The sequence below is a fragment of the Carassius auratus genome, chromosome 26 (genome assembly GCF_003368295.1).
Source record: "Carassius auratus strain Wakin chromosome 26, ASM336829v1, whole genome shotgun sequence".
NCBI classification, from domain to species: domain Eukaryota; kingdom Metazoa; phylum Chordata; class Actinopteri; order Cypriniformes; family Cyprinidae; genus Carassius; species Carassius auratus.
In genome coordinates this window covers 10833325-10857647 of record NC_039268.1, presented here as the reverse complement: position 1 = coordinate 10857647, position 24323 = coordinate 10833325, and the positions used below count along the sequence as shown (strand labels likewise).

The 24323-nt window shown below is 37.0% G+C and overlaps 1 protein-coding gene and 1 non-coding gene across 2 annotated transcripts; both read left to right on the top strand.

The window, feature by feature from the left end:
- The first annotated feature begins 7938 nt into the window (after positions 1-7938).
- trnaa-agc (transfer RNA alanine (anticodon AGC)) lies at positions 7939-8011 on the top strand. The gene has a single exon. It is a non-coding gene; the product is annotated as a tRNA-Ala (tRNA).
- Positions 8012-9549: 1538 nt separating this feature from the next.
- On the top strand, positions 9550-19088 carry noctb (nocturnin b). Its single transcript, XM_026204201.1, has 3 exons — positions 9550-9730; positions 16472-16744; positions 17207-19088. Exons 2-3 carry the CDS (start codon positions 16480-16482, stop codon positions 18064-18066), a joined length of 1125 nt encoding a protein of 374 aa, XP_026059986.1. The 5' UTR covers positions 9550-9730; positions 16472-16479; the 3' UTR covers positions 18067-19088.
- Positions 19089-24323: the final 5235 nt, after the last annotated feature.

Sequence of the window (24323 nt, the reverse complement as noted above, 5' to 3'; positions counted from 1 at the left end):
TCTCCTCACTGGATAAATTAAATCTGATCTTTGATGTCATTCGGCACGCTGCATTGAGCAGCCGTGTTTAGTTTTTAATTGTAGTGATTGCTCTTTTACTCAGCTAAATTATTTTTATTACTATCAAAATGACGGTGGGGGTCGGTGGGCAACTGACATAACTGATGTTGCGGCTTAACAACGGTATCACCATCTATCGTACACACACCTCAGAAAAGATTCAAATCACTTAACCTGCATTATCAACCAAGGAGTGTAAAAATAAAAATCTACTCGAAGCACATTAATCTCTCAAATCCATAACCTTTGTGTGTTTTATACTATATAATTCTACATATACACTTAACCCTAAAAACAACAAAACATCTGTTTGAGTAAAAACAGTAATAACATGATTACATTAACATTTTTACAATTTAAAATAACAGTTTGTATTTCAATATTTTTCATGTGTAATTTATTCCTATAATGGCAAACTGTAATTTTTGTCTTGTTTAATATGCTGATTTGGTGCTTATTATTATTATAAGAATGTTGAAAACAGTTGTGTCACTTAATATTTTTGTAGAAACTGACTGCGAGACATTTTCAGGATTCTTTGATGGAGTAAAAGTTAAAAATAAATGGCACTTATTTAAAATATGAATATCATTTACTTACCCTCATTTCATTCCAAACCTGAATGAGTTTCTTTAGTATGGAAAAAAAAAAGCTATAGAAGTCATTGGGGAATTTGGTTATTCTTAAAAATATCTTCTTTTGTGTCCACCAGAAGAAAGAAATTCGTACAGCTGTGGAACAATTGGAGGGTGAGCAAATGATGACAGAATTGTCATTTTCGGGTGAACTATCCCTTTAATCGTAAATACACAATGTCTTGTGAACAACCCGTGCTATTATTTTTTAAACAGTCAATAAACATCATATTCATGTGCATTAAAGGAGAAATCTAAACCACTCACACTTAGGGTGGGCACTTCTACTTCTGCCTTTTTTGTAAGCAAACAAGGAAGGAAACAACTTCTCCACATCAGTACTTACATTTTCTTCAAAAAACATAAAATTAAAACATTTCACATAAATGTATTTGTGTTATCTGTCCAAATGGTCTAAACAAGACACACCCAGTATAAGGGAACAGCGACATTAAAGCCTGACAAACATGTGAGAGAAAACAAACTGACAGAGAAGTACATCAAAAAGCTGGCTAGAAAGAGGTCATGGGGGTTAGATAGGGGACAGAGAGAAAGAACAAGGGAAAATGGGGCAGAAAAAGAGAGAATGACACAGCCGACTGCTTTGAAGGTGAAAGCCAAGATGACATAGGGCAGAAGAGACAGTGTAAAGTTTTAATGACAGAGAAAAGAGTGAAGAGAAGAAGAGGCTGGGTATAAGAGAAAGAGAGAGATGAAAGTTGTAAGGGTCATTCAGACACTGCAATAGGCTTACAGGACTGAATAAATTACAGAGAAAGAGTAGTTAATGAGAGAGGAAGAGGAGGATAAAAAAAAAAAATGGGAGATTGCACAGGTAGGACATGATTAGGTTGAGCCTCTTTGTAAGCCTGTAGTGCCCTCTATAGGCAGACAGAAAAATGCATTACGAAAAGCAGTTGGGTGCATCTGTCAAAAATAAATAAATATATAATACACTGACAAAAGAGCTTTTTTCTTTACAGGGATGGCTGTTTTTAATGAAAAGTTAAAAAGAAAACAATCCCCGACAGATTTCACCACCCTGTGGTTTCATTTCACACTGATTCCAAAGAAACGCAAGCAGTGACTGATTTGGAAATAAAAGCTTTTGGGCTCCACACAAAAGACTTTTGGAATCAAGACCGAACAATACAAAACTAATTGCATGATGTGCAATAATGGAAAAGAGCGTTTATTTGAACGCTTTTATTTTTGTGCCGCTTATATCAGCTCGTTTAGCAGATGAAAAGAATGGGGGGGGGGATGTCTCAGCCAGTATACAACTTAGTTAAGCTCTAGATCACTCCTGTCAGTTTGTCTTTTAAATGTCGGACAAATTAAACATCCAGTTTATCAAAACCTCTAATCCGGCCTAAGGGCCTGTCTCCGTGCGTATGTGCGTCAGTGCGGAATGGCGGCTGGCCTCAGGCAAGAAAATGCCAAAACATGAGTGGCTGAATTTGAAAATAAAAGGCTTGTCATTCAATAGCCCGAAAGAGAAATCAAGTGTGCGTTTGTGCGCGTGCTTGTACCCCAGTCAATTACTGCATCCTTGAGAGAAGGACAAGGGTTTAACTAGTGACACAAGGAAGTCAAAACAGAGTTGCCTACACACACACACACACACACACACACAAACACATTCACGGTCTTATTTAAAAGCTCGGCTGTTATTGCCAGTGGCAACAGCATCATATATTGATTTTCACCCAGAGGAATTGCGATGCTGATACAGAGAGGAAAGAAATGCGAAAGAGAGAAACTTTTGATTGGCATGCAGTGGATAAAGTGAACTACTTATAATGCAGTGGCAGTAGACAAGAGGAATTTGACTTAATCAGCATGGACAGAGTAAAACAAGAGAGATGGAGAGCTACGAGTACTCTCTAAGGGTGTATTCACACCAGAAAAGTCTGCTAGTTCACTTGCTTTGGTCCGGACCAAATACAATGTACATTGTTTTCGTTTGGTATGGTCCGCCTTCACACTGCCCTTTTTGCAAGTGAACTAGAAACGGTAAACAAAACCACATGTGTGCTTAAGGTCATCCATTTATTGGTTTATCCATTCAACCATACCAAGGTCCATTTGGAAGTAGACCGAGAACACCTCTTCAGCTGGGTCTTGGTACAGTTGTCTGGTCCAAACCTGAGTGTGATTGCTGTATTCACACCTGTCCAAAAGATCCTCACCAAAGGGGGAAACGAACTTGAGCTCAATTCAATCGATCCAAACAAGACAGGTTTGAAAACACCCTAAGGGTGTGCTTATCAGGTTGAGGTAATCTGTGATCTTTCATTTCCGCCCTTCCTGATCTACTGTTGCTAAATCTGGATGACCAGTTCAGGCCCCCACGCTCTCTTTCATTCAAGTGACAAGAAGAGGGAGCGATGCTGAGACTGGAAAGGAAGGGGACGATGATGAAAGACGACTCCTTTTACTTGAGGACAGAGAGAAACTGCAAAGTGTGCGAAGATACTTTTAAGTAAAAATTAAATTAAATATTGAACTGAGGGTGAACTCGCTCACTTTGTAAAGGCTGCTCCGTTTCCAGCGATGATTTCACCCTACCCAGATTCGGAAATGACCGATATGAGTGAAAAGAAAAATGATCAGAAATGTTTCAGGCCTGGGAACTGCTTTTGGCAAGATCAAAACCTAGGGATCTATAAGACCTTTAATTGAGGTCAATGTAGATCCATCTGGTGTGGCTGTGGATCACATTCTTCAAAACCCTGCTGATTCAGGCTGGTTTGGTGCTGGTAGACCTATCATAGCCATTCGATGGGTTGATCAAGAGGATATTAGCACACCAGGATGCAGATGATAATTTCTGCTGGTGACCAGTTGTGGTCTTTCCTGCAGGGGTTCTTGAATCGATAACTCTTAGTTTCTACTCTCTTCTTGTGTCTCTCTTTGCTGCTTTCTTCAACTGAATATTAAAATAAAAGCGGTCGGATCTTAAAGAATCTGAATATCCTTGATCTTCAGGGATAAAAGTGTTCAATGTACTGTGAAAAAACACACTTTGCATGTAAGTTTCAGAGCTCAAAACATCCTCTCCAGTCCAAAAACACTATTGAAACTAAAGGCTGAAATACTCCATGCTAATTTTTCTGATTTTTGCCCACAGTTTGCTGTCTGGAGGAGCCGATAGCCGGTGAAAGTCAGAGCCAGTCTGGAGATTTCGGGAAGTTGATATTGACAGATTTCACAGAACAAAATGTGTTGTGACTGATGGGCACAGACTGTGATTTCATCCACTCGAAAGATATTAAACATCTTTGATATTTGGTGTCGATTTAGGAATATATTGTTTTAAATTTTCATGTATCTCCCAGCAATGGGCCACATTTTTACATGAGATTGTTGTGTTCAGAATAACTTTAAAGTCTGGTAGAGACTTCAGATCTTCAGTCATTTCGTGAATGATGCCTAGTTTTTCTCTGTAACCAGTTACAAAGTTGGCGAGTGTATGATGTCCAGCATTTAATAATCTGTTCAGATTTTAAAAATCATGTAGTGTATTCCAGCTTTAAGCAGCAAAAATGGTTTTAAAATTGTTGGAAACATACATTTACAACTAACATGGCATATCAAAAGGATCATTTACTCAAAAATGAACATTTACTAACATAAACATTAATTCACTTTATAACTACTATATTTATATACTCCGACGAATTCAATGGTATTTACTATCATGGTAAATTCCAAACATGGAATTGCTGTGGTACAATGTCAAGAAAAACATTGGCAACTATACTTAAGAACTTGAAAAAAAGTTTAAAGATAATGTATTTGTGTATTATCAAGACAGTATGTGTCTCTGTCACTAATGGCTTAAAAACAACCTCTCCTCAGTTTCCTTGTCACCCGTGTCCATAGAAAAGGATTACAAATTAAACAGAACAGGAATGGAGGGAGTGGGAAAGAGAAGAGAGAATGGAGGGGCCGCCAAAAAGGTCATGTCCCAGCAACCAACCCGCCTCGGGCATTACTCATTAGCCTAGCAACAAGCTAAGCGCGGTAACAGAGATGACCTGAGGGGGGATCAAACCAGAGAGCAGATTCACCACATTTCTGAAATTTTACCATGATCTTCTACTAAATTCAAGCTGAGAGCCTCAAGTTAGCCATGAATAATGACAACCTTGAGCTGTCCTGAGTTTAAAATGAGTCAGCAATGATCCGGGTCACTGAAGTGGAAACCTTTCAAAAACAAGACAAATATCGGAACCTCCAAACGCCACATAAATTGCTTACCTCAAAGATGAAAAACTTAACTCAAAAAGACTCAATGAGAGGCAGCTCTTTAAAGGGGAAAAGTCAACTTCATGCAATCAAGAAAGATCATTTGATGACTAGATTAAGTTGTATAATAACCCCTTATTTAGTACCAATTAAATTCCTTTTCATTTCAATCTGCCTTTTGGCTTTTTAGAACAGCATGAACATGTACTGCTCTCAATGGGCTCCATTCATTGACAAATGCGTTGAAGTGTACTTATGTGCACAGAGAAGGTTCAGAAAAAACAGGTGCATACCGAGGAAGTCTATAATACCTGGAGACATCTGTTAGCATACCCATTCATCTCAAAGTCCCTAAACCATCACTAGCAACTTTCCTGAGCGGTGACATGAATGGTAAGGGAAAGACAGAGGTCAAATATCTATTTCACGCTTTTAAAACCCCTCCAAAAACAGATGGGGCTTTGCTGAACAATTTACTACCATATTATGAAACAACTATGATTTATATGTTGCTTGCATAAAATATATTACTACATTATGGCTATTGCCCTTTGAACCATGTTCCAACATCTAACATCTACCTATTTTTTATTTTTATTTTTTGTTAAATAGGAGTCAAAAGAATTTAAAAAAATCATATTTATAAGAAAATAACAAATCACAATTTAAACCCAGGGGACAATTATTCATTGAAAAAAAAGAAAAAAAAGAAAGAAAATTAAAAGAAAATCTGCTTTACCATCACATGAATAAAATGCATATTAAAGTACATTAATTTAAACTGTAATAATATTTTAAAATTCTGATAAACAGCCTAAATGCAGTCTTGATGAGCATTATAGACCTCTTTTTTTTTTTCTTTATTAAATTCACACACTTATCTTTCTCATTGCCTCACTACAGTGAATGATGCTTTAGGTAGGGTAATGTGTTATAATTTATCATGACCCTCACTGTTCTTACAAATCTGGCTCCATCTTGCATTTATGCTTCATTAAACCTCATACAGCGCTAAAGGCACATTTGAATCCAAAGAGAAGTTAGACCCAACCTGTGAAAACATGTCAGATTGGTTTTGTAGATATTTTCTATTGCTAATGACACTGAGAGATGTATAGATCGCTGCTGATATGCAATATGTAATAATCATGGGCTTCATTCATGAAACACAAGCATGGATATCTGTGAAAATGTATCTGTACTTCCTCTGTCCTATTGAACTGAACACAACAATTTGCAGCAAATGGATTTATGAACGATTCACACATAAATCCGCTCTGCTCGTGTTTCATGAATAAAACCCCATGTGCATGCCCAAGGGAGATGAAGAATGATCAGATCAGCCTAAAACTGGGTTTTATCAGCATTTAGCACCACATGCTCCCATGACTGTTCACTGTAGGTGTCAATATTTTGTTTCATCATCACCGAAAGCCACACAATGTTAGGAAGAGAAACTGAGGCATTTGATATTATAATGATCATATTTCACATCCTATACAGTTATGCTCATATAGATTACAAATCCGCTACTACAACAAAAAAGGCTTCTTCTTTAATGGCCTACTGCACTTAAACAAAAAAAGTAATCCTACAAAGTTGCATAATGCATAAATACCTAAAGATGGTCAAAATATTATATACAACCGATATAAGGATTAGGCCAGTTTTTTTTTCTTTTCTTTTTTTTTTTTTTACACATATGAAATATTGGTTTAAGATTTTGTTAAATCGTAAAAAAAAGCCATGTAATGCAAAAATCCATGCAATGTTTAATGCTAATTATATTTCGTTTTTAAGGGCTGAAACATGGCTAAAAACAAAATGAGCTGAGACAGTTAACATTCTTAACAAGAAAAAAAAAAATAACATTACAAAACACAACAGAAATATCAAAAGTCAAGAGAAATGTAAATATATCATTAACTTAGAGTGTTTCAGAGTTCACATGGTGGTATAATTTGACGTCATGGCACAAATGTAAAGTAAATCCAATTTCGGATAGGAATTGTTGTCAAATGTTACCTGTACGCTGGAAAAAAATATTCATTGTATTTCCCGAAAAAAAATTAAGGTAAATGGTTGCAGTCAATTTATTTTAGCTACATTTAAATAAATTTAGTTGACTAACTTTCAGTGTCTTTTTTGTAGCTAAAATAAATTGTTTACAACCACTTACATATAATAAGCAACAATATAAAGTGATATTACTCAGAAAACAGGATACAGGTTTAACTCATTTAAAATACGTCTGTTTAATGTTACACTGTCAGATAAGCAAAAGAAATCTATCGTATATTTTGCTCTGGCTACTGTATATAGACCACCAGGTAACAGTGGTAAGATTAACAAATAACCAGACGCCACCCGATTTAAATATTCCCTCACAGTTTAATAGTAGTGACTTTATGAATTTCTTCACTGATAAAACATATAACATTAGCAATACAATAACAAATGTAAATTCTACAGTGTCTAATACTTCAGCTTCATTCATCACACCCAAAGATAACCTGCAGTGCTTTACAACTATAGGGCAGGAAGACCTTAATAAACGTATCACCATCAACATGCCTGTTAGATCCTGTACCCACCAAATTACTGAAAAAGAGTTGTAGCAGAAGAACCGCTTCTCAATATAATTAACTTATCGTTATCTTTAGGTCACATACCAAAACCATTCAAGCTGGCGGTTATTAAGCCTCTTATTAAGAAACCACAATTAGATCCCAGTAAACTGGCAAATTACACAAATGTAGTTCTCAAACACCTCAATATAGTTTCCAAGGCAAACGAATGAAAGTTGGCCTCTGAATGGATTTTAAAATGAGGGATCTCAGGGAGGACAGCTGAAACGGTCAAAAGCACAATCTCTGTTATTTCTACAACTAAATGGTGTCCAGTGCAAAGATGCCAGCACAGAGGAGAGGCGGCCTCTTTTCTTTAAGCCCGTTATAATAGCAGTCGCTCCCTAGGATGTCTTCGGCCAGGGGAATTAGCTCAAATGGTAGAGCGCTCGCTTAGCATGCGAGAGGTAGCGGGATCGATGCCCGCATTCTCCAAGCTGGGTCCTGCTTTTTTTGTCCCTAAAGAAACAGACTATGCTTTGACGCTATGAAGCGCAGCTCCCTACATGAGCCTGTGGGGCTCACTGCAGCCCAAAAAAAAAAATCAGACCGGATCCTGCTCACATTCATGGCAAAAGCAGGTCCCGCCGAGATCTGAAATCAGATCACTGGATTCAGAGTCAAGAGTGCTAACCATTACACCATGGAACCATGACAGGAGCAGCTGTCGCTCACAGGGCCAAAGACTAAATCACTAACAGACTCACCACCAAACTTTTTCTTTTCCTGCTGCAAGAAAGCACGCAGATTTGACCTTGGATCACTGGATTTGAAGAGTGCTAACCATTACACCATGGAACCACCACTGCTTCGTTGGTGACCATCTGGCAGATAACACTGTGGCTGTAAGGAAACAGTTAGACAGAGGGGTTGAATCCCATTGAATCTAGGTCAGTGGCCCCCTCGACCAAAAGGCAAAGACACGTGCTCACCAGCTGAGATAACCAGATAACATGAAAGAAATTAAAGCAGCTGAAAAAAGGTATGCTTTACAACTCTCTAAATATCTTGCAATACATACTGATCAACACCCTTATGCTGCTTGGACAACAACTGGGTTGAAATACAAGCATATTACAACCCAGTTGTAACATGTTCTTATACTCTCTTTTTTATGCTGCTTGGATTTATTGTTTGTGTTTAATGTTTGTTATTTGAAGAATTTTAATAAAGTTTTTTTTTTTTTTTTAAGTTTCTACGAGCTGTACAGAATGGAATAACGGAGTAAAAAATAAATAAAAGTGACTGCTACAATAAATGTATTTGTATTTCGGTTATTAATGCTTGAAATTAACATTTGAATTACATTCTAGAATCTAGTGTGCCTACAGTGGAGATCAAAATTAGAGATTAATTTATAAACACGATTTATTTTTCAGAAATAATTAAATAATCTTCATCGTTCAAAATTTGAAGGAATTTTAGTTTGTGGCTATACCATGCTAGTAGTACAGTGTTTTACAAAATAACAGTGACCACGCATCGATGATTTGTCCTGCAAAAAGATTGCTGGCTGATTGGGTGCTCGAACACAGGGAAGTACTTCCTCTTCAACCTTTCACTGACTTCTTTACACACTGGGGTTCCTTTCCCAGTTTGACGACGAACATAATGTCTCCCATAAGACAAAATTAAATTAGACTTGCTCTCATCAATGATGTGAACTTTGGACCAGTTCTCCTCTGTCTGTACAACAGGTTAGAGAACCCTTTAGATTATTTTTGCATGCTTTTATATTGTGCTTCAGAATTTGTTTAACTTATGAAATATGCTTTAAAAGACTGCTTTTACTCCTATCAAATAGGACTAAGAAGTGACCTCGAAATTTACGTAATTGTAGTATATTGTTCTTCAATTTTAATCTCCACCATTATGGCTCTTACAGGACAAAACCCTACACAGATTTGAATGCAAGCGCCCCCTTGAGGTCGACTCCTGTGTTTCTACTTGCATTACTATTTCGATCCAGCAGATGGCAGTGTAACACCGTTAATCAGTAATCACTGGTGCTATGACCTTGCGTTAGTTTACAGCTGTTTTTATGTCGTGCGTATGCTCGAGAAGGTCACTTGTGTTTCCAAAAGGAGGCAGATCGTATCGACACATGCAATAACCAAGCTACAAGAGGAATATTCAGTGTTTGAATCCAATCTGGTGAGTGACAAAATCGGCTACACATAGCCATGCTTACCTTTAATTTGTACGCTCTGTCGTCCTTTACGTCTCCTCTGCATTTGTTTGTTTCTGTTTCATCGATGATCGGTCGGCGCTGCGCACTTTACTGATTTCACACATTTCTCCAAACTTCCTCCATGAACTGTAACGTAGGAGAAGGTCTGGAATCACAAATCATGTTAAAGTGCTGCATGTCCTCCAAGCTCTTGTGATGGTCTCTGTTTAATAAAGATACTGTAACATGTTTAACTGCACATAAACAACGGTATTCAAGAAACAATAGGCTACATACGTTTAAATTGTAACCTAGTACGAATTATTAAATTATATAGTTAGTGATGCTTCGATGTGAAAATGTTGCCCTATGACTGCGATTATTTTATTGTGAACAGTTAACGTTACGCAGTAAGAGTGATGTACGTTAGGCTAGTTGTAAATATCAGCATGGGTATGATCAAGGAAGCACGAGGCTGCAGGAAATCATAATCATAACATCAGCACCAAGAGTGATATTGATTTCATAAAACTGTTCAATGGAGATAATACTGACTAACTTACACTTTTAGAAACCGTATCACCTGTTCCAAACAATGCCAAAACGCCCGTTCACACCAAGCACGATAATTATAAAGACAAAGATAAAGATATAGTTCTAAAAATCGTTCTCAATATTAAAGAATAGCGGAGTCCACACCACAACTATAACGATAAAGGCACAGAGAAACGATATCGTTGGAATCACTTTCGGAACGATTTTTTTTTCTGATGAATGATAAAAACATTGCCAACCAGAATCAATCCTGCTGTAATGAGCTCGAGAATTTAAAGAAGCAGACGCGTCCGCTAAGCATGATAAATGGTTAGCTTAATAGCTTCAGTGGGAAACACACAGTAATGGGGTGTCTGTTCTCGATGAATACTTCAACGAATCGATTGTATTAAAGGGACACTAAGCAGGAATTACTCCCATCTAGTGGTGAAATTGTATTTTGCATTCAAACTAATTTTGCTCGCCAGCGCCTCGCTTTTTCAAATGCGCGTTGCATCTACGGTAGGCGATATGTACCAAAAAGCTTTGACAGGATGTCTTCTAATAGCACTTCGTCGAGTTTTCCTTCAGGTGAACAGGTGTGTTATTTCAAACAAACTGCAACATGACAACTAACAAACGAATGTTACAGTATGAATTACTGACTGTGGAAAACATTAAATATTGTAATTAGTAGTTATGTCTTCTTTATTCGTTATATTTTCTGAATTATATGCATTGTTAGATATAAAAAAAATATTATAATATAGATTGTAACACTGACTTACCTGTCGAGAAGAAAACTGGCCACTTCAGCGTCTCTTTTGAAATCTTTATCAAGCATTAGCTCTTTCCACCTAGAAAAAGCTTCCCCGACATTAACTCTTGTTTTCTGTAATCTACGGTCACGTTTCCTTTTACGTTCTATTTTTGACTGTTTTGGCGACTTTGTTTTCTTCTCCTGTGGCGCGGCATATGTATGGTCCATAATAAGAATGCAATCCAGACTTTTAAACTTGCCGGTGCAGTTTCAAGCACCTCTCACTGCTCTGCACCTGCGTTTCTGGCTCTGACCAAAACGTGCTGTGGAAACGCGTTGGCTTAGTACTTTTTGTCCCTCTCTGCTATTATAGTTTTGCAAGATGGCGGAACTACATGGAAGCCTCCGTCGACCTACCCGTCCCATGTATATAAAGATAATAAATTCTTCATTTACAAGGATTAGTTTAAACATTGGCATAGGTATTTGTACACCATTGAGGGTATATTTATGAATAAAAATATTGATTTTAGATAATAAATACCTAAAAAGTTACTTATTGTCCCTTTAATGATTCAATGACTCGTTCATAATCCATTTTTCGCCACCTACTGTCGTATCGATGTAACAAACATTCCCGCCGTTAAAGGTATACTCCACCGCAAATTGAACATTTTGTCATTATTCACTTACTCCCATGTCGTACCAAACCTGTAAAGATATTTAAGATATTTTTGATAAAAACAGGGAGGACTGAGACTGCCCCATAGACTGCCAAATAAACCTTTATCAGCCACGCTCTGCAGATGCACTGTTTTTCAATCCAAAGCGTAAATACCTTAAAGTCTATGGTAAATACAAAAAAACGTATCCTTGTGGCACAGCTGATACAGAAGAGCGTATGCCGCCTGTGTACTTCTCCGATTTGACAAAATGGCGCTACACTGGTTTGGAAAGACGCAGAGAAGAGGAATTGTTGAATAAAATTTAGGGCTGTGCAAAAAATCGAATGCGATTTTCATGCACATCTCATCAGTAAAGACGCTCCTGTAATTAGAAGTGTATCTCCAGCACGTGCGTTCAGATCATGGTTGCCAGGTTTTCACAACAAATCCTGCCCCGTTGCTTCGATTTTTTTGCACAGCCCTAATAAAAAAAAATTTTTTCGTGTACAAAAGTATTCTCGTCGCTTCATAACATTACGGTTGAATCACTTGTTGGCAGATGGACTTTTCTCACAGTTTCTTCTTTTTTTTTTTTACTTTCCTCGGCCTTCACACTGTTATTTATTTGACAATCTTTGGGACAGTCTCAAGCCTCCCTGATTTCATTGACAATATCTTAAATTGTGTTCTTAAGATGAACAAAGCTTTTAAAGTGAATAATGACAAAATTTTCATTTAGCGGTGGAGGAACCCTTGTGATAACAAGCCTATCAGAGATATATTGCTGATATTAAAGGGATAGTAAGTTTACCCCAAAAATGAAAATGACCCTATGATTTACTCACCCTCAAGCCATCCTAGTTATATGTGACTTTCTTCTTTCAGATGATTGAAGTGAGAGTTAAAATAAAAAGTCCAATAAAGTGCATCATTAAAAAAAAGAAAACAAAAAAAGTACTCCTCACAGCTCCGGAAGGCGTCCTGATTGTGTTTGATGTGCAGGGGTGGGGAACTCAGGTCCTGGCAAACCATAGCCCTGCAGAGTTCAGCTCCAGCCCTAATTAAAACTCACCTTACCTTACTCATCAAGATCAACTAAATGCTGGATTTTCGGGGTTTTTTTGCCTAAAACATTATTTACTTGATAATATTTGTTTATACAACTGCTCTGTGTAAGCAATAGTACACTTGCAATTGTGTTACTGTTTAAATAAATCAAACAGATTCACATTAGAACATCATTTGAGGGTATTTACACCTTAATGCATTTTGCATTAATGGACTCTATAGTTAGGAGGTCATTGGATCAGTGTCTATTTGAGTTCACACATTACATCTTCAATTACTTTGCGACAGTATGTTTCTATATATAATTACAAAAGTGTGTAGTAGGAATGTAATGTAGATTAACTGCATTCATTATGATGTCATTGTCGCTACACTGACATTAACAACTCCTTTCCTGTGGCCTCATAGGATTGTAAAGCATACTTCACAATCTTACTGGAATTTATAGGTCATTCAGGCACTTATTGCCGACTGTTTTATGAATCCTGTGAATTCTGACATACTACTCTTTCCCAAACTATGTTTCACTTACTCTATAGATAGGGGGTATGCAGCCACCATTGTCTTTATGTGAATATGCATGAAGTGTGCAAGTAAAGACAGGCACTTCATGTACTCTGAAATACCAATACCATTATATCAGATCTTATGATTTTTCACAAGAAATGTTACAGTTAACAACTTCTTTAATGGCACAGATAAGCAGGTTAACTAGGAGTCAAACTGCAGAAGATCCGATTAATCTCATGCATGGAGCTAGAATAAGATAAGAGACAATATCTTCATTTATTACAACATGCATGGGGAGAACTTTTTTCTCACAGTGCAGTGTTACCCCTGTAGTAGAGTTATATTAATCTAACCCTTCATCTGTAATAATAGTGTTGCTGTACTTCCCCACATTCTGTTTGTGTGGATGAAGCTATTTTTGATCTGACTTTTAAGCATGACCTCAAACATAATGTTGAGTGGCACTGAGGTATATTAGCACACTACTGACCTGAAAGATATGACACTCCCATACATTCCTTCCCAAAATGGACAGTGGCACTACCATGGTGGAGTGATGGGGTCAAATTTCAGTGTTAGATATTTCACTACGCATTCATTTATTCATTCATTCATTCTTTTGTAACATTACCAATAGTTTTACTGTCACCTTTCAATCAATTTATTGTGTCTTTGCTGAATAGAAGTATTCATTTATTATTAATAAAGTATTAATAAAAAAATGTTTACTAATGTCAAACTTTTATGCAACCATGGTACATTTTGTCAGATTTTAAATGATCCCTTTTAAGTAACATTACAGTAAAAATGTATTTAAAATGTTAGAATGATTAAATCAACATGAACTATATCTTGATCAAATACTCACTTAGTAACATAAATGTGTGCTAAAAAAAAGTAGGTGACTTGCTACAGATCATTGGGAATGTACAAATCGCTAATGTTGTAACCTTGCCCAACATCCTGAATGCCAACTCACACAGTTAGACACATTCGCCATTAAATGAATTACACCATATGTTATTTATCACACTTTTGCAAGAAAGATGGTGTGGTTTGTTGACCAAGACTGTGTTTTATTACCGTCAGCATTTTGCTTTGGTACTAAATGCGTATAATGTAGAGCTGCAAAAACCACATGTGGTGACATGGTTGCTTTATGTACCCTGGGACACCCTTCTGACCTGTGTACTCGGCATGTGTGTGTGTGTGTGCGTCCATATGGTCTCCTGACGTCTCAAGTCTGTAATCTCATTCTGTCAGAAGCAGTTTAACACACGCAGCCAGTTGTGCATTTCTTCTGAGCATCACTCACAAAACCTTACCACAAACACACACACTGCTGTAATACAGACTTGAAATCCAGACCTGAAAACATGGAGGTTGTTGGTAAGATTCTTATCATTCTAATGATAGATGTCATTTTTATCGGTTGGTTAAGTCATTTGAATGGTTAGTGCCACTATCTGTGCCACTTGGTTTTAACTCCAGTTGTGTTTTGAGGACTTGAGATGAACCCAGTATAATATATCAGGTCATAAATGGACAATTTTTTTTTTTTTTTTAACTTTGTGTGTAGCTTTCTTTACAGAGAAGTACTATGTTGATACTGTGGTGCAGTTGGTATTAAATAGCAATACTATGGTACTTTGACACACAAACTACTGTTATATGAGTGAGTGAAGTGAGTGAAGTGACATTCAGCCAAGTATGGTGACCCATACTCAGAATTTGTGCTCTGCATTTAACCCATCCGAAATGCACACACACAGAGCAGTGAACACAAACACACACACTGTGAGCACACACCCGGAGCAATGGGCAGCCATTTATGCTGCGGCGCCCGGGGAGCAGTTGGGGGTTCGATGCCTTGCTCAAGGGCATCTAAGTCGTGGTATTGAAGGTGGAGAGAGAACTGTACATGCACTCCCCCCACCCACAATTCCATCCGGCCCGAGATTAGAACCCACAACCCTTCGATTGGGAGTCCAACCCTCTAACCATTAGGCCACGACTTCCCTTGGAATATAGTGTGGGATCAGTATGATTTTTGGACTGCTTTTATTTAATGATACAAAATGCAATAATACTGTGAAGTCTTATTACAATTTAAAATAATGGCTTTCGATGTTAATATAATTTATTCCTGTGGTGGCAAAGCTGAATTTTCATTAGCCATTACTACAGTCTTCAGTATCACATGATCTTTCAGAAATCGTTTTAATATGCTGGTTTATTATTAATGTTGGAAACCGTTGTGCAGCTTTGTTTTTGAAATCTTAATACTTTCCTCGGGATTGTTTGATGAATAAAAAGTTTATTTATTCAAAATGGAAATCTTTTTGAACATCATGCATCTTTGCTGCCAGTCTTTGTCAGTGGTGGTGTTAAGAGATTACGTTTACATTTATGCATTTAGCAGACGCTTTTATCCAAAGCAACTTTCATTGCGTTCAAGCTAACAATTTTCTCCAAACACGTGTTCCCTGGGATTTTAACCCACAACCTTGCGCTTGCTAACACAATGCTCTACCACCTTAGCTACAGGAGAAAAAAAAAAAGGGAAGTTATTTTAGTTATCATTTTTTTATATTATGTTGCAAATTGGGATCTATTCAAGTGTCATTAAAGATTATGATATGGATAAATTAACCATAATAATTAATTTAGCAACACTGAGCAGCAAGCCCCCCAGTGATCTATAGAGCTCAAAGCTAACTAGGCGTAAATCAAGGCATGTTTAGTTGTTTAAGGTTAAGATGGATTACCAGGAACCTACAGACCAACAGAAAGCTCTGGTGTAGCCAACCAAGACGTTCATTTAAAGTGAAGAAGTCTACACACGTGAACTTGTATGTTAATCAATGGAGCTATTACATGCATGAACACCTCTCAGCTCTGAGTGTGAGGTGTTTTATACAACTCATGTCTGGTCGGTCCTAGCTGCTCTCAGTATAAATGAATTAACCATGTGTTTGCTTGTCCTATTTGAAAAAGATACAGGGTAGAATGTTAAAGTAGAAATAGGTGGCAAATCCTGATTTTAGATCTGCACAACTGCTCGTTGTAAAGGTGTGTTCACACTAACAACTGTTTGCAGCAATGTAGTTTAAGAGAGTTGGTGATAGAATTCCTCGGGGTTAGAATCAAGAAAGATCCTAATGTGAAGGTTGTTTTGCTTCTTTCAGCATGTTCCATGGGCAGCAGCACTAGCAGTCTCTACAGTGCCCTGGCTAAGACCATCAGCAGACCTGCTCTCCCTCACCCGTGTGACTCCACTTACAGTCCAGATACAAATCTGGATCTGGATCAAGACCCAGTGGACCCTTCGGAGCTGTTGCGGGAATGTAGGGAGGTTTTGAGAAACCGGCCAGCCCAGCTGCAGAGAGCTTTCGTTCAGACCGGGCATGGAGACGCCAGGCAGACGATCAGAGTTATGCAGTGGAATGTACTTGCGCAAGGTATAAACCTTCATAAAGAAATGACACTGAATGACATATAAAAGTCTTAAAGGGATAATTCACCCAAATTATCTGTTTACCCCCAGGGCATCAAAGATGTAGGTGACTTAATTTCTTCAATTTGAATTCATTTTTTCTCTTTTTTTATTATTATAATTTTTTTGTAAATGTCTTTACTGTCATTTTGATCTTTTTTTTTTTTTTTTTTTATTCTTGATGAATTAAGGCGAGGTTATTACTTAACTAAAGCTATTAATATACAAACAGAAAATATAAAAATTCAAATTAATTGAAGGTATATCCATAAGCCTGTAAGAAAATGTCAGTTGTATTAAAACAGAACGGCTAATTTTTCACAAATTTATAAAAGAAAGTCAATTTTGGGAATTTCTTTACCTGGAATGATTAAAAGTCATTTTCATTTAAACCATTTTTTTTCCTCTATTCTCCATCCTGTTGCAGCATTGGGTGAAGGCATGGACAGTTTTGTGCAGTGCCCCATGGATGCTCTGAACTGGGCTGAAAGGAAGTATTTGATCCTGCAGGAGATCATAACCTACAGACCTGACATCATTTGCCTACAGGAAGTTGATCACTACTTTGACATGTTTCAGCCTGTCCTGGCAAGTTTGGGCTACCAGAGCAGTTTCTATCCCAAACCATGGTCTCCATGTCTGGATTTGGAGAACAACAATGGCCCGGACGGCTGTGCCCTGTTCTTCAATCACAAACGCTTCCAATTGCTAAACACAACACACCTACGACTGTCCGCCATGATGCTGAAGACCAATCAGGTGGCGATCATCGCCGCTCTACGCTGCCAAGCAACAGAGCGTGTGTTTTGTGTCGCGGTGACGCACCTGAAGGCACGGAGTGGTTGGGAGGTCCTACGCAGTGCTCAGGGCTCGGATCTGCTACGGAACCTAAGAAATGTTGCACAGAGAATCGAGAACGAAGAAAAAACAGATACCGACATTCCTCTGATCGTATGTGGCGATTTTAATGCCGAGCCGTCAGAAGACGTCTATAGGAATTTCGCAACATCCAGTCTGGGATTGGACAGTGCGTACAAGCATTTGAGTGCAGATGGGAAAACCGAGCCTCCTTACACAACGTGGAAGATCCGCCCAAGTGGCGAGAGCTGCCACACGCTGGATTACGTGTGGTATTCGCACAGAGCGTTTGATGTTAATGCGGTTCTGGACTTTCCTACAGCCGAACAAATTGGACCCAATAGGCTTCCTTCCTATAACTACCCTTCAGATCACCTCTCCCTCGTCTGTGACTTCAGCTTCAAGGATCACACCCTTGTTTCCCAGTAATTTCCCAGTAATTGACGTGCTCGTTATTTTGCAAGACATTTACCACAAGTCGAGACTTGTGCTGGCACAACATTTCTACATATTTTGCATTGTTCATGACTCATTAACGATTCACTCAGTATATTCCGAAAGAGACACAAAAAATGAAAATGCTCTGTTTGGCTTTCTTTAGAGATTTGTTTTCACTTTGAAAGACTGCAGCACAATAAAACCTTCACAAAGCATAAAAATCACTGTCAAAGTAGTCTGTACAGTACAAAGTACAGTTTGTACATACAATACGATAGCTCTGTGTGAAATCTTCCGTTTGATTTTTGCTCAAATTGCAATCAAAAGTGTTGCCTCAAGACTTGTCATATCAGGTTTGACAGTAATAGAGACTTTAAGAGCTGCAATGGATGGATTATATTCGAGAAGTATCTTAAATATCAGTCTGTTGCTCACACAAAGTTATAGCATGGCTTCAGGAATCTAATCATGCTAGAGCAGCAAGATTAAGATCACAAGCTCGATTCACACACCCACGCAATCCTATTTTTAAATGACAGCAATTAAATTCTATTAAACCTTTAAAAAAAAAATCATACTGGAGCATTCAAATCTGTCTGAATTCAATATTTACTGCAGAGCCCTTATTTTTTGTCACACGTTATTGTGTTTAGCTCAGAATCATGGGAGAATCGTGAACTCTACTTGAGACAAATAAATCGTGCTTCTCAATTTATCCAGAATCTGGCAGCTCTGAATCATACTGTAGTCATGTGTTTCTGTGGAGCTCACCGGTGTGAAATTGATGTTTTGTGGAAAAGAGCAGCATGGACATTAGCTAAAATAACTCCTTTTGTATTCCACAGAGGAAAGTAAGTCATAAAAGTTTGGAAAGACATAAGAGAGAAAATGAAAGCACAATATTCAGTTTGCTGTGATATTATTCCTTTAAGCACTTGTATGTTCCTGACTTTGAGAATGTAGGTTGAAAAGCAAAATGTTAATTTTTTTATTCCTAATATATGACAAAAAAATATATATATAATTTTTTTTTTTTTTTTTTGGTAATGTCATGACATTGTGCACAAATAAAACTGTTGCAGTGTGGTATTTCATATTGACGAAAATAAAGTATGTTTACGAGGGAATCAAATTCTGCATATAATGTAAGTGTTTTTTCACTTCACTTATTTATTAATGAATCACTTCCTTTGTGGAACATCCCCAAAATGGTCATTTCACAGCTAGTTTCACCGGAGTCTACATCGTTTCAGACAGTTAATCTATTAGTACACATCACCTGAGCTCTTCATTTTATAGTCATGCTTTACTTCCTGCAGGGTTAAATAATTTTATGAGCTAATTATAATTTGCCTTTTTTTGTTGTTATTGTAAAGGTCACTACAGAAAGAGGTTGCAGCTTCATCCTTTCTTGGCAACTAAAAATAAGTTTACAAAAGAATTGTTAACTAGTATATTTTATTTTAACATTAATTGTATTCTAAGTAATGATAATGGTTTTATTGGGTTTAGTTTTAGCGAACAATTAAAAACCAAGAGTGAAACCTAAACAGGATGGCTTGAGGAGCTTTAAGAGATTGTGGTGTAGAGTGTCTGTGGAAAGGTCAAGTTTCTCGCCAGATCACACAATAAATGTACGCACTACCTCCTCGTGGCTGAATATATAACTGCATGAACTGCCAAGAAATACAGCTTCTATGACGTAATGACTAGAATTCCACTGAAAACTCTTTTGCTAGAATGCAAAATCAGTAAAGCATGTGCTAATATATGACTATAGGTGTGTAACTACCTCATTTTCAGTGCACTTGGGGCCTAACCTGCCTTCTTTTGCTGGCAAGGACTGCAAAGGATCTGGCTTTAGGTGGAGTCCAATGTCTGGGGCTGGATTCACGGAAATGTTCTTAAAAAGAAGTTAAGAAAATTTTTGAGAGAAATTCTAAGAAGTTCTTAAGAACGTGCCTAAGTGCAATTCTTGAAAAATTCTTAAGAAGGTCTCAAATATTTTCTTAAGAACATCTTTTTTTTTTAATGAAGAAAAATTAAATTAGTATAGATTTACAACAAATGTATTACCGCCACATTTTAATTATATCACATTTATCATTCTTTAAAGTAGTAACCACATCCTGATCATGTTTTTGAATGTTTTGAATGTACAGTTTGAATGCATTTTTATGACACTAACCGTCAAAAGTGAATTTACTCGCAGGGAAAAGTAAAATAATTACATCATTTGACATCGATGACAAGAAAGAAATAGAAACTTCACTAAAGCAAGAGCTAAGTTAGAGGTTCTTTTCGAGGAAAATTTACTGGATAACACTAAAGTCGACAGTAAAAAAAAAAAAAAAAAAAAAAAGAGCAGAAAGACCAAGGGAGCAAAAATGACAGGTAGATGGCAACCCTCCCCTGTACCAAACTCCCAAACCATAGAGGGTCCAAACCTTTTTATACAGTCTATGGTCCAAACAGAGGAAATGATGGACATGGAGACCCAGCTGTTGAAAGAAGCTGCTGCACTCCGAAATATTCAGGAGGAGTTGCTTCAAGCTAGAGAGGCTTGCCATATAGAGAAACACTAGAAATAAAGAAACGTAAACTTTACTAATTCAACAAATATTTATGACAGTATCGTAGTTCAATAAATATTTTTTATGAAAAAAAAATTATAATAATTCCATAAATATTTACTTTGTGACAGAATTGTGACTGTATTGAATTGCAATAATTTACTTGAAATTAAAATATTTACTAACCAAATGCAGTAAAGTAACAGTAAATGCAGTATGTTTTTTATCGTAACGGTAAATTCAGTATGTTTTTTTTTATAGTAGAGATAAATGCAGTATGGTTTTAAAGTAATGGTAAATGCAGTATGTTTTTATAGTAACGGTAAAGCCAGTATGTTTTTAAAGTAAGGGTAAATGCAGTATGTTTTTAAAGTAAGATTAAATGCAGTATGTTTTTATAGTAACGGTAAATGCAGTATGTTTTTATAGTAACGGTAAATGCAGTATGTTTTTTAAGTAACTGTAAATGCAGTATGTTTTTAAAGTAAGGGTAAATGCAGTATTTTTTAAAGTAAGGGTAAATGCAGTATGTTTTTAAAGTAAGGGTAAATGCAGTATGTTTTTAAAGTAAGGGTAAATGCAGTATGTTTTTAAAGTAAGGGAAAATGTAGTATGTGTTTTATAGTAACGGTAAATGCAGTATGTTTTTTTTTTCTATTAACAGTAAATGCAGTATGTTTTTAAAGTAACGGTAAATGGAGTATGTTTTTAAAGTAACCATAAATGCAGTATGTTTTTAAAGTAACGGTAAATGGAGTATGTTTTTAAAGTAACAGTAAATGCAGTATGTTTTTTATAGTAACAGTAAATGCAGTATGTTTTTAAAGTAACGGTAAATGGAGTATGTTTTTAAAGTAACAGTAAATGCAGTATGTTTTTTATAGTAACAGTAAATGCAATATGTTTTTAAAGTAATGGTAAATGCAGTATGTTTTAAAGTAATGGTAAATGGAGTATGTTTTTTATAGTAACGGTAAATGCAGTATGTTTTTTTCTATTAACAGTAAATGCAGTATGTTTTTTAAAGTAATGGTAAATGCAGTATGTTTTTATAGTAACGGTAAATGCAGTATGTTTTTTTCTATTAACAGTAAATGCAGTATGTTTTTAAAGTAAAGGTAAATGGAGTATGTTTTTAAAGTAACAGTAAATGCAGTATGTTTTTTATTGTAACAGTAAATGCAGTATGTTTTTAAAGTAAAAATAAATGCAGTAATGATTTTAAAGTAACAGCAATGCATTATCAGTTTTTTTGTTTTGTTTTTTTCAGGTGAATCGTCTGGCTTTTAGATTATTGTGGGCTTGCAATCCTGAGTTGCCTGGAGGGTTTGCTACATGCCTCAGAGGCTCATCAGGCTCGCCGGGTGCCTCTGGAATGTTGGGAAGTGGCACACAATGCATCTGGCATATATTATGCAGCACACACACTGCTGCAATAATTTGGCATGCCCTCTCAGGTGTGTACAAGAGCACTTCCCCTAGAGCGATCAATGCATCGGAATCTAGATTTCAAAACTCCAATGCATCTCTCCACAACTTCCCTCATTTTCCTTTGTGTCCTGTTGTATCTCTCATGTGTTTCTGACGCTGGATGAAGAATTGGAGTCATCAGCCAGGGTCTTGAGGGGTAGCCACTATCCCCTATAAAACAGATATTTATGAGCACAGACACAACATTATACCTAAAATAAACTGATTATAATTTATGAATCTATTATAATTATTAAAGGGGGGGGGGGGTGAAATGCTATTTTAATGCATACTGAGTTTTTTACACTGTTAAGGAGTTGGATTCCCATGCTAAACATGGACAAAGTTACAAAAATTAAGTTGTACGTTTGAAAGAGTATTTCTGTTCCAAAAATACTCCTTCTGGTTTGTCACAAGTTTCGGAAAGTTTTTTTCGAGTATGGCTCTGTGTGACGTTAGATGGAGCGGAATTTCCTTATATGGGTCCTAAGGGCACGTCTGCCGGAAGAGCCCGCGCTCCCATAGAGCAGAGCACTGTGAGCACAACAGACATTCACTGATCAGAGCGAGAGCGTCGCGAAATGTCACAAAAGAAGTGTGTTTTTGGTTGCCAGGGCAAGACAACCCTGCACAGATTACCAAAAGAGAAACAGCATTAAGGGACCAGTGGATGGAGTTTATTTTTACAGAGCATCAACAGAGTTGTGCAAGTGTTTTTGTTTGTTCCCTGCATTTCGAAGATGCTTGTTTTACAAACAAGGCCCAGTTTGATGCCGGATTTGCACATCGTTTATTTCTTAAGGATAATGCAGTCCCAACGAAAAAGGGTCACGATCGTGTGTTGGAACCGCATGCGGTGAGTAAAACTGCTTCAAATATCTCTGTGTTGTTAACCTAGCTATTAGCGCGTAAGCACATCAAGTAAACAACATGCGATGTTGTCATCCAACTGCATGAGTAAAACTGCTTCAAATATCTCTGTGTTATTAACTTAGCTATCCGTGCGTAAGCACATCAAGTAAACAACATGTGATGTTGTCATCAAACTGCACTTTCCACATGTACAGCTTAAAAAAAAATATAGATATATATAAAAAAGACGACAAAGTGGAACTTAGTCATTTCCCAAAACCGCTAAGCAAATATATACAGTTTCAGTACATACCACATAGAGACGTTGTTGCTGATGCTGCTCTTGTTAAATTTCAGCCTCTGGATCTGATTCTGGATCATAAATATACGCTGAATCTGACTGTTAGCCATGGTTTGTTTTGGTTGGTTTTGTCCATAGACAGTAAAAGAAATGGACACAGCGACCCCATTGGAACTCAACTGAGACAATTGGTTTTGTCCTCACGATAATGTCACAGCTTCCAAACGCTCTCAACGCAAAAGCCTACTGGCGCTCGTGATTCTTTAGCTCCGCCCACACGTCACGCCTCCAGCCGGTCGTGTTTTTCCGGGAAAAATCGGTACAGACTATCTTTCTCTTATGAATATAATAAAACTAAAGACTTTTTGGAGTTATGAAGGATGCAGTACTACTCTATAGGTTATCAAGATTAACAGGATATTGAGTGAAAACGAGCATTTCACCCCCCCTTTAACATTATTATTATTGTCGTGTTCTCATTTGAAAGAAGACACTTGGAAGTTTACTACAAGCATAGAAAACATGAGACCGAAAATCCTAGAAATGCAAAGTCATATGTAAAATGAATTTGTTACTTATTTGAGGTTGACATGCCAAAAATGTTCTTTAACTAACAGCCACCCATCAGGTATTTGGCCTTCAGTGAATTGTTAACAAAGCGCTGAGTTGGTCATCATGTGTACTCCCAGGCCATTTTGCTACAAAGTTTACTTTCAGTGAAGCATCACAAACTATGGGCATTAATTGAATGAAAATTCTTATATAATTCTTCATCATCAGATGGGGCCTAAAAATGTTTTAATATAACTAATTAATGTATTGAATATCATTTACCTTGATGGCAATGTGTGTCCCATCCACTGCACCCAATACATTTGGAAATGCTGCAATCTTAAAGAATTTGTTTAACAAGGATTTGTTCTGCCGCTGTTGATGGGAACTTAATGAAGTATTACACCATTCTGCTGAGGGCCCTTGACATGCTGAAAACAAATTGGGACACACTCAATTGACTAATTCCCACAGTATTACTTAAAACTGCTTGGAATGAT

Coding starts and splice junctions, on each gene's coding strand:
- noctb (XM_026204201.1), top strand. CDS start 16,480: ATGGGCAGCAGCACTAGCAGTCTCTACAGTGCCCTGGCTAAGACCATC. Junction 16,745..17,206: donor GTGGAATGTACTTGCGCAAG/GTATAAACCTTC, acceptor ATCCTGTTGCAG/CATTGGGTGAAGGCATGGAC.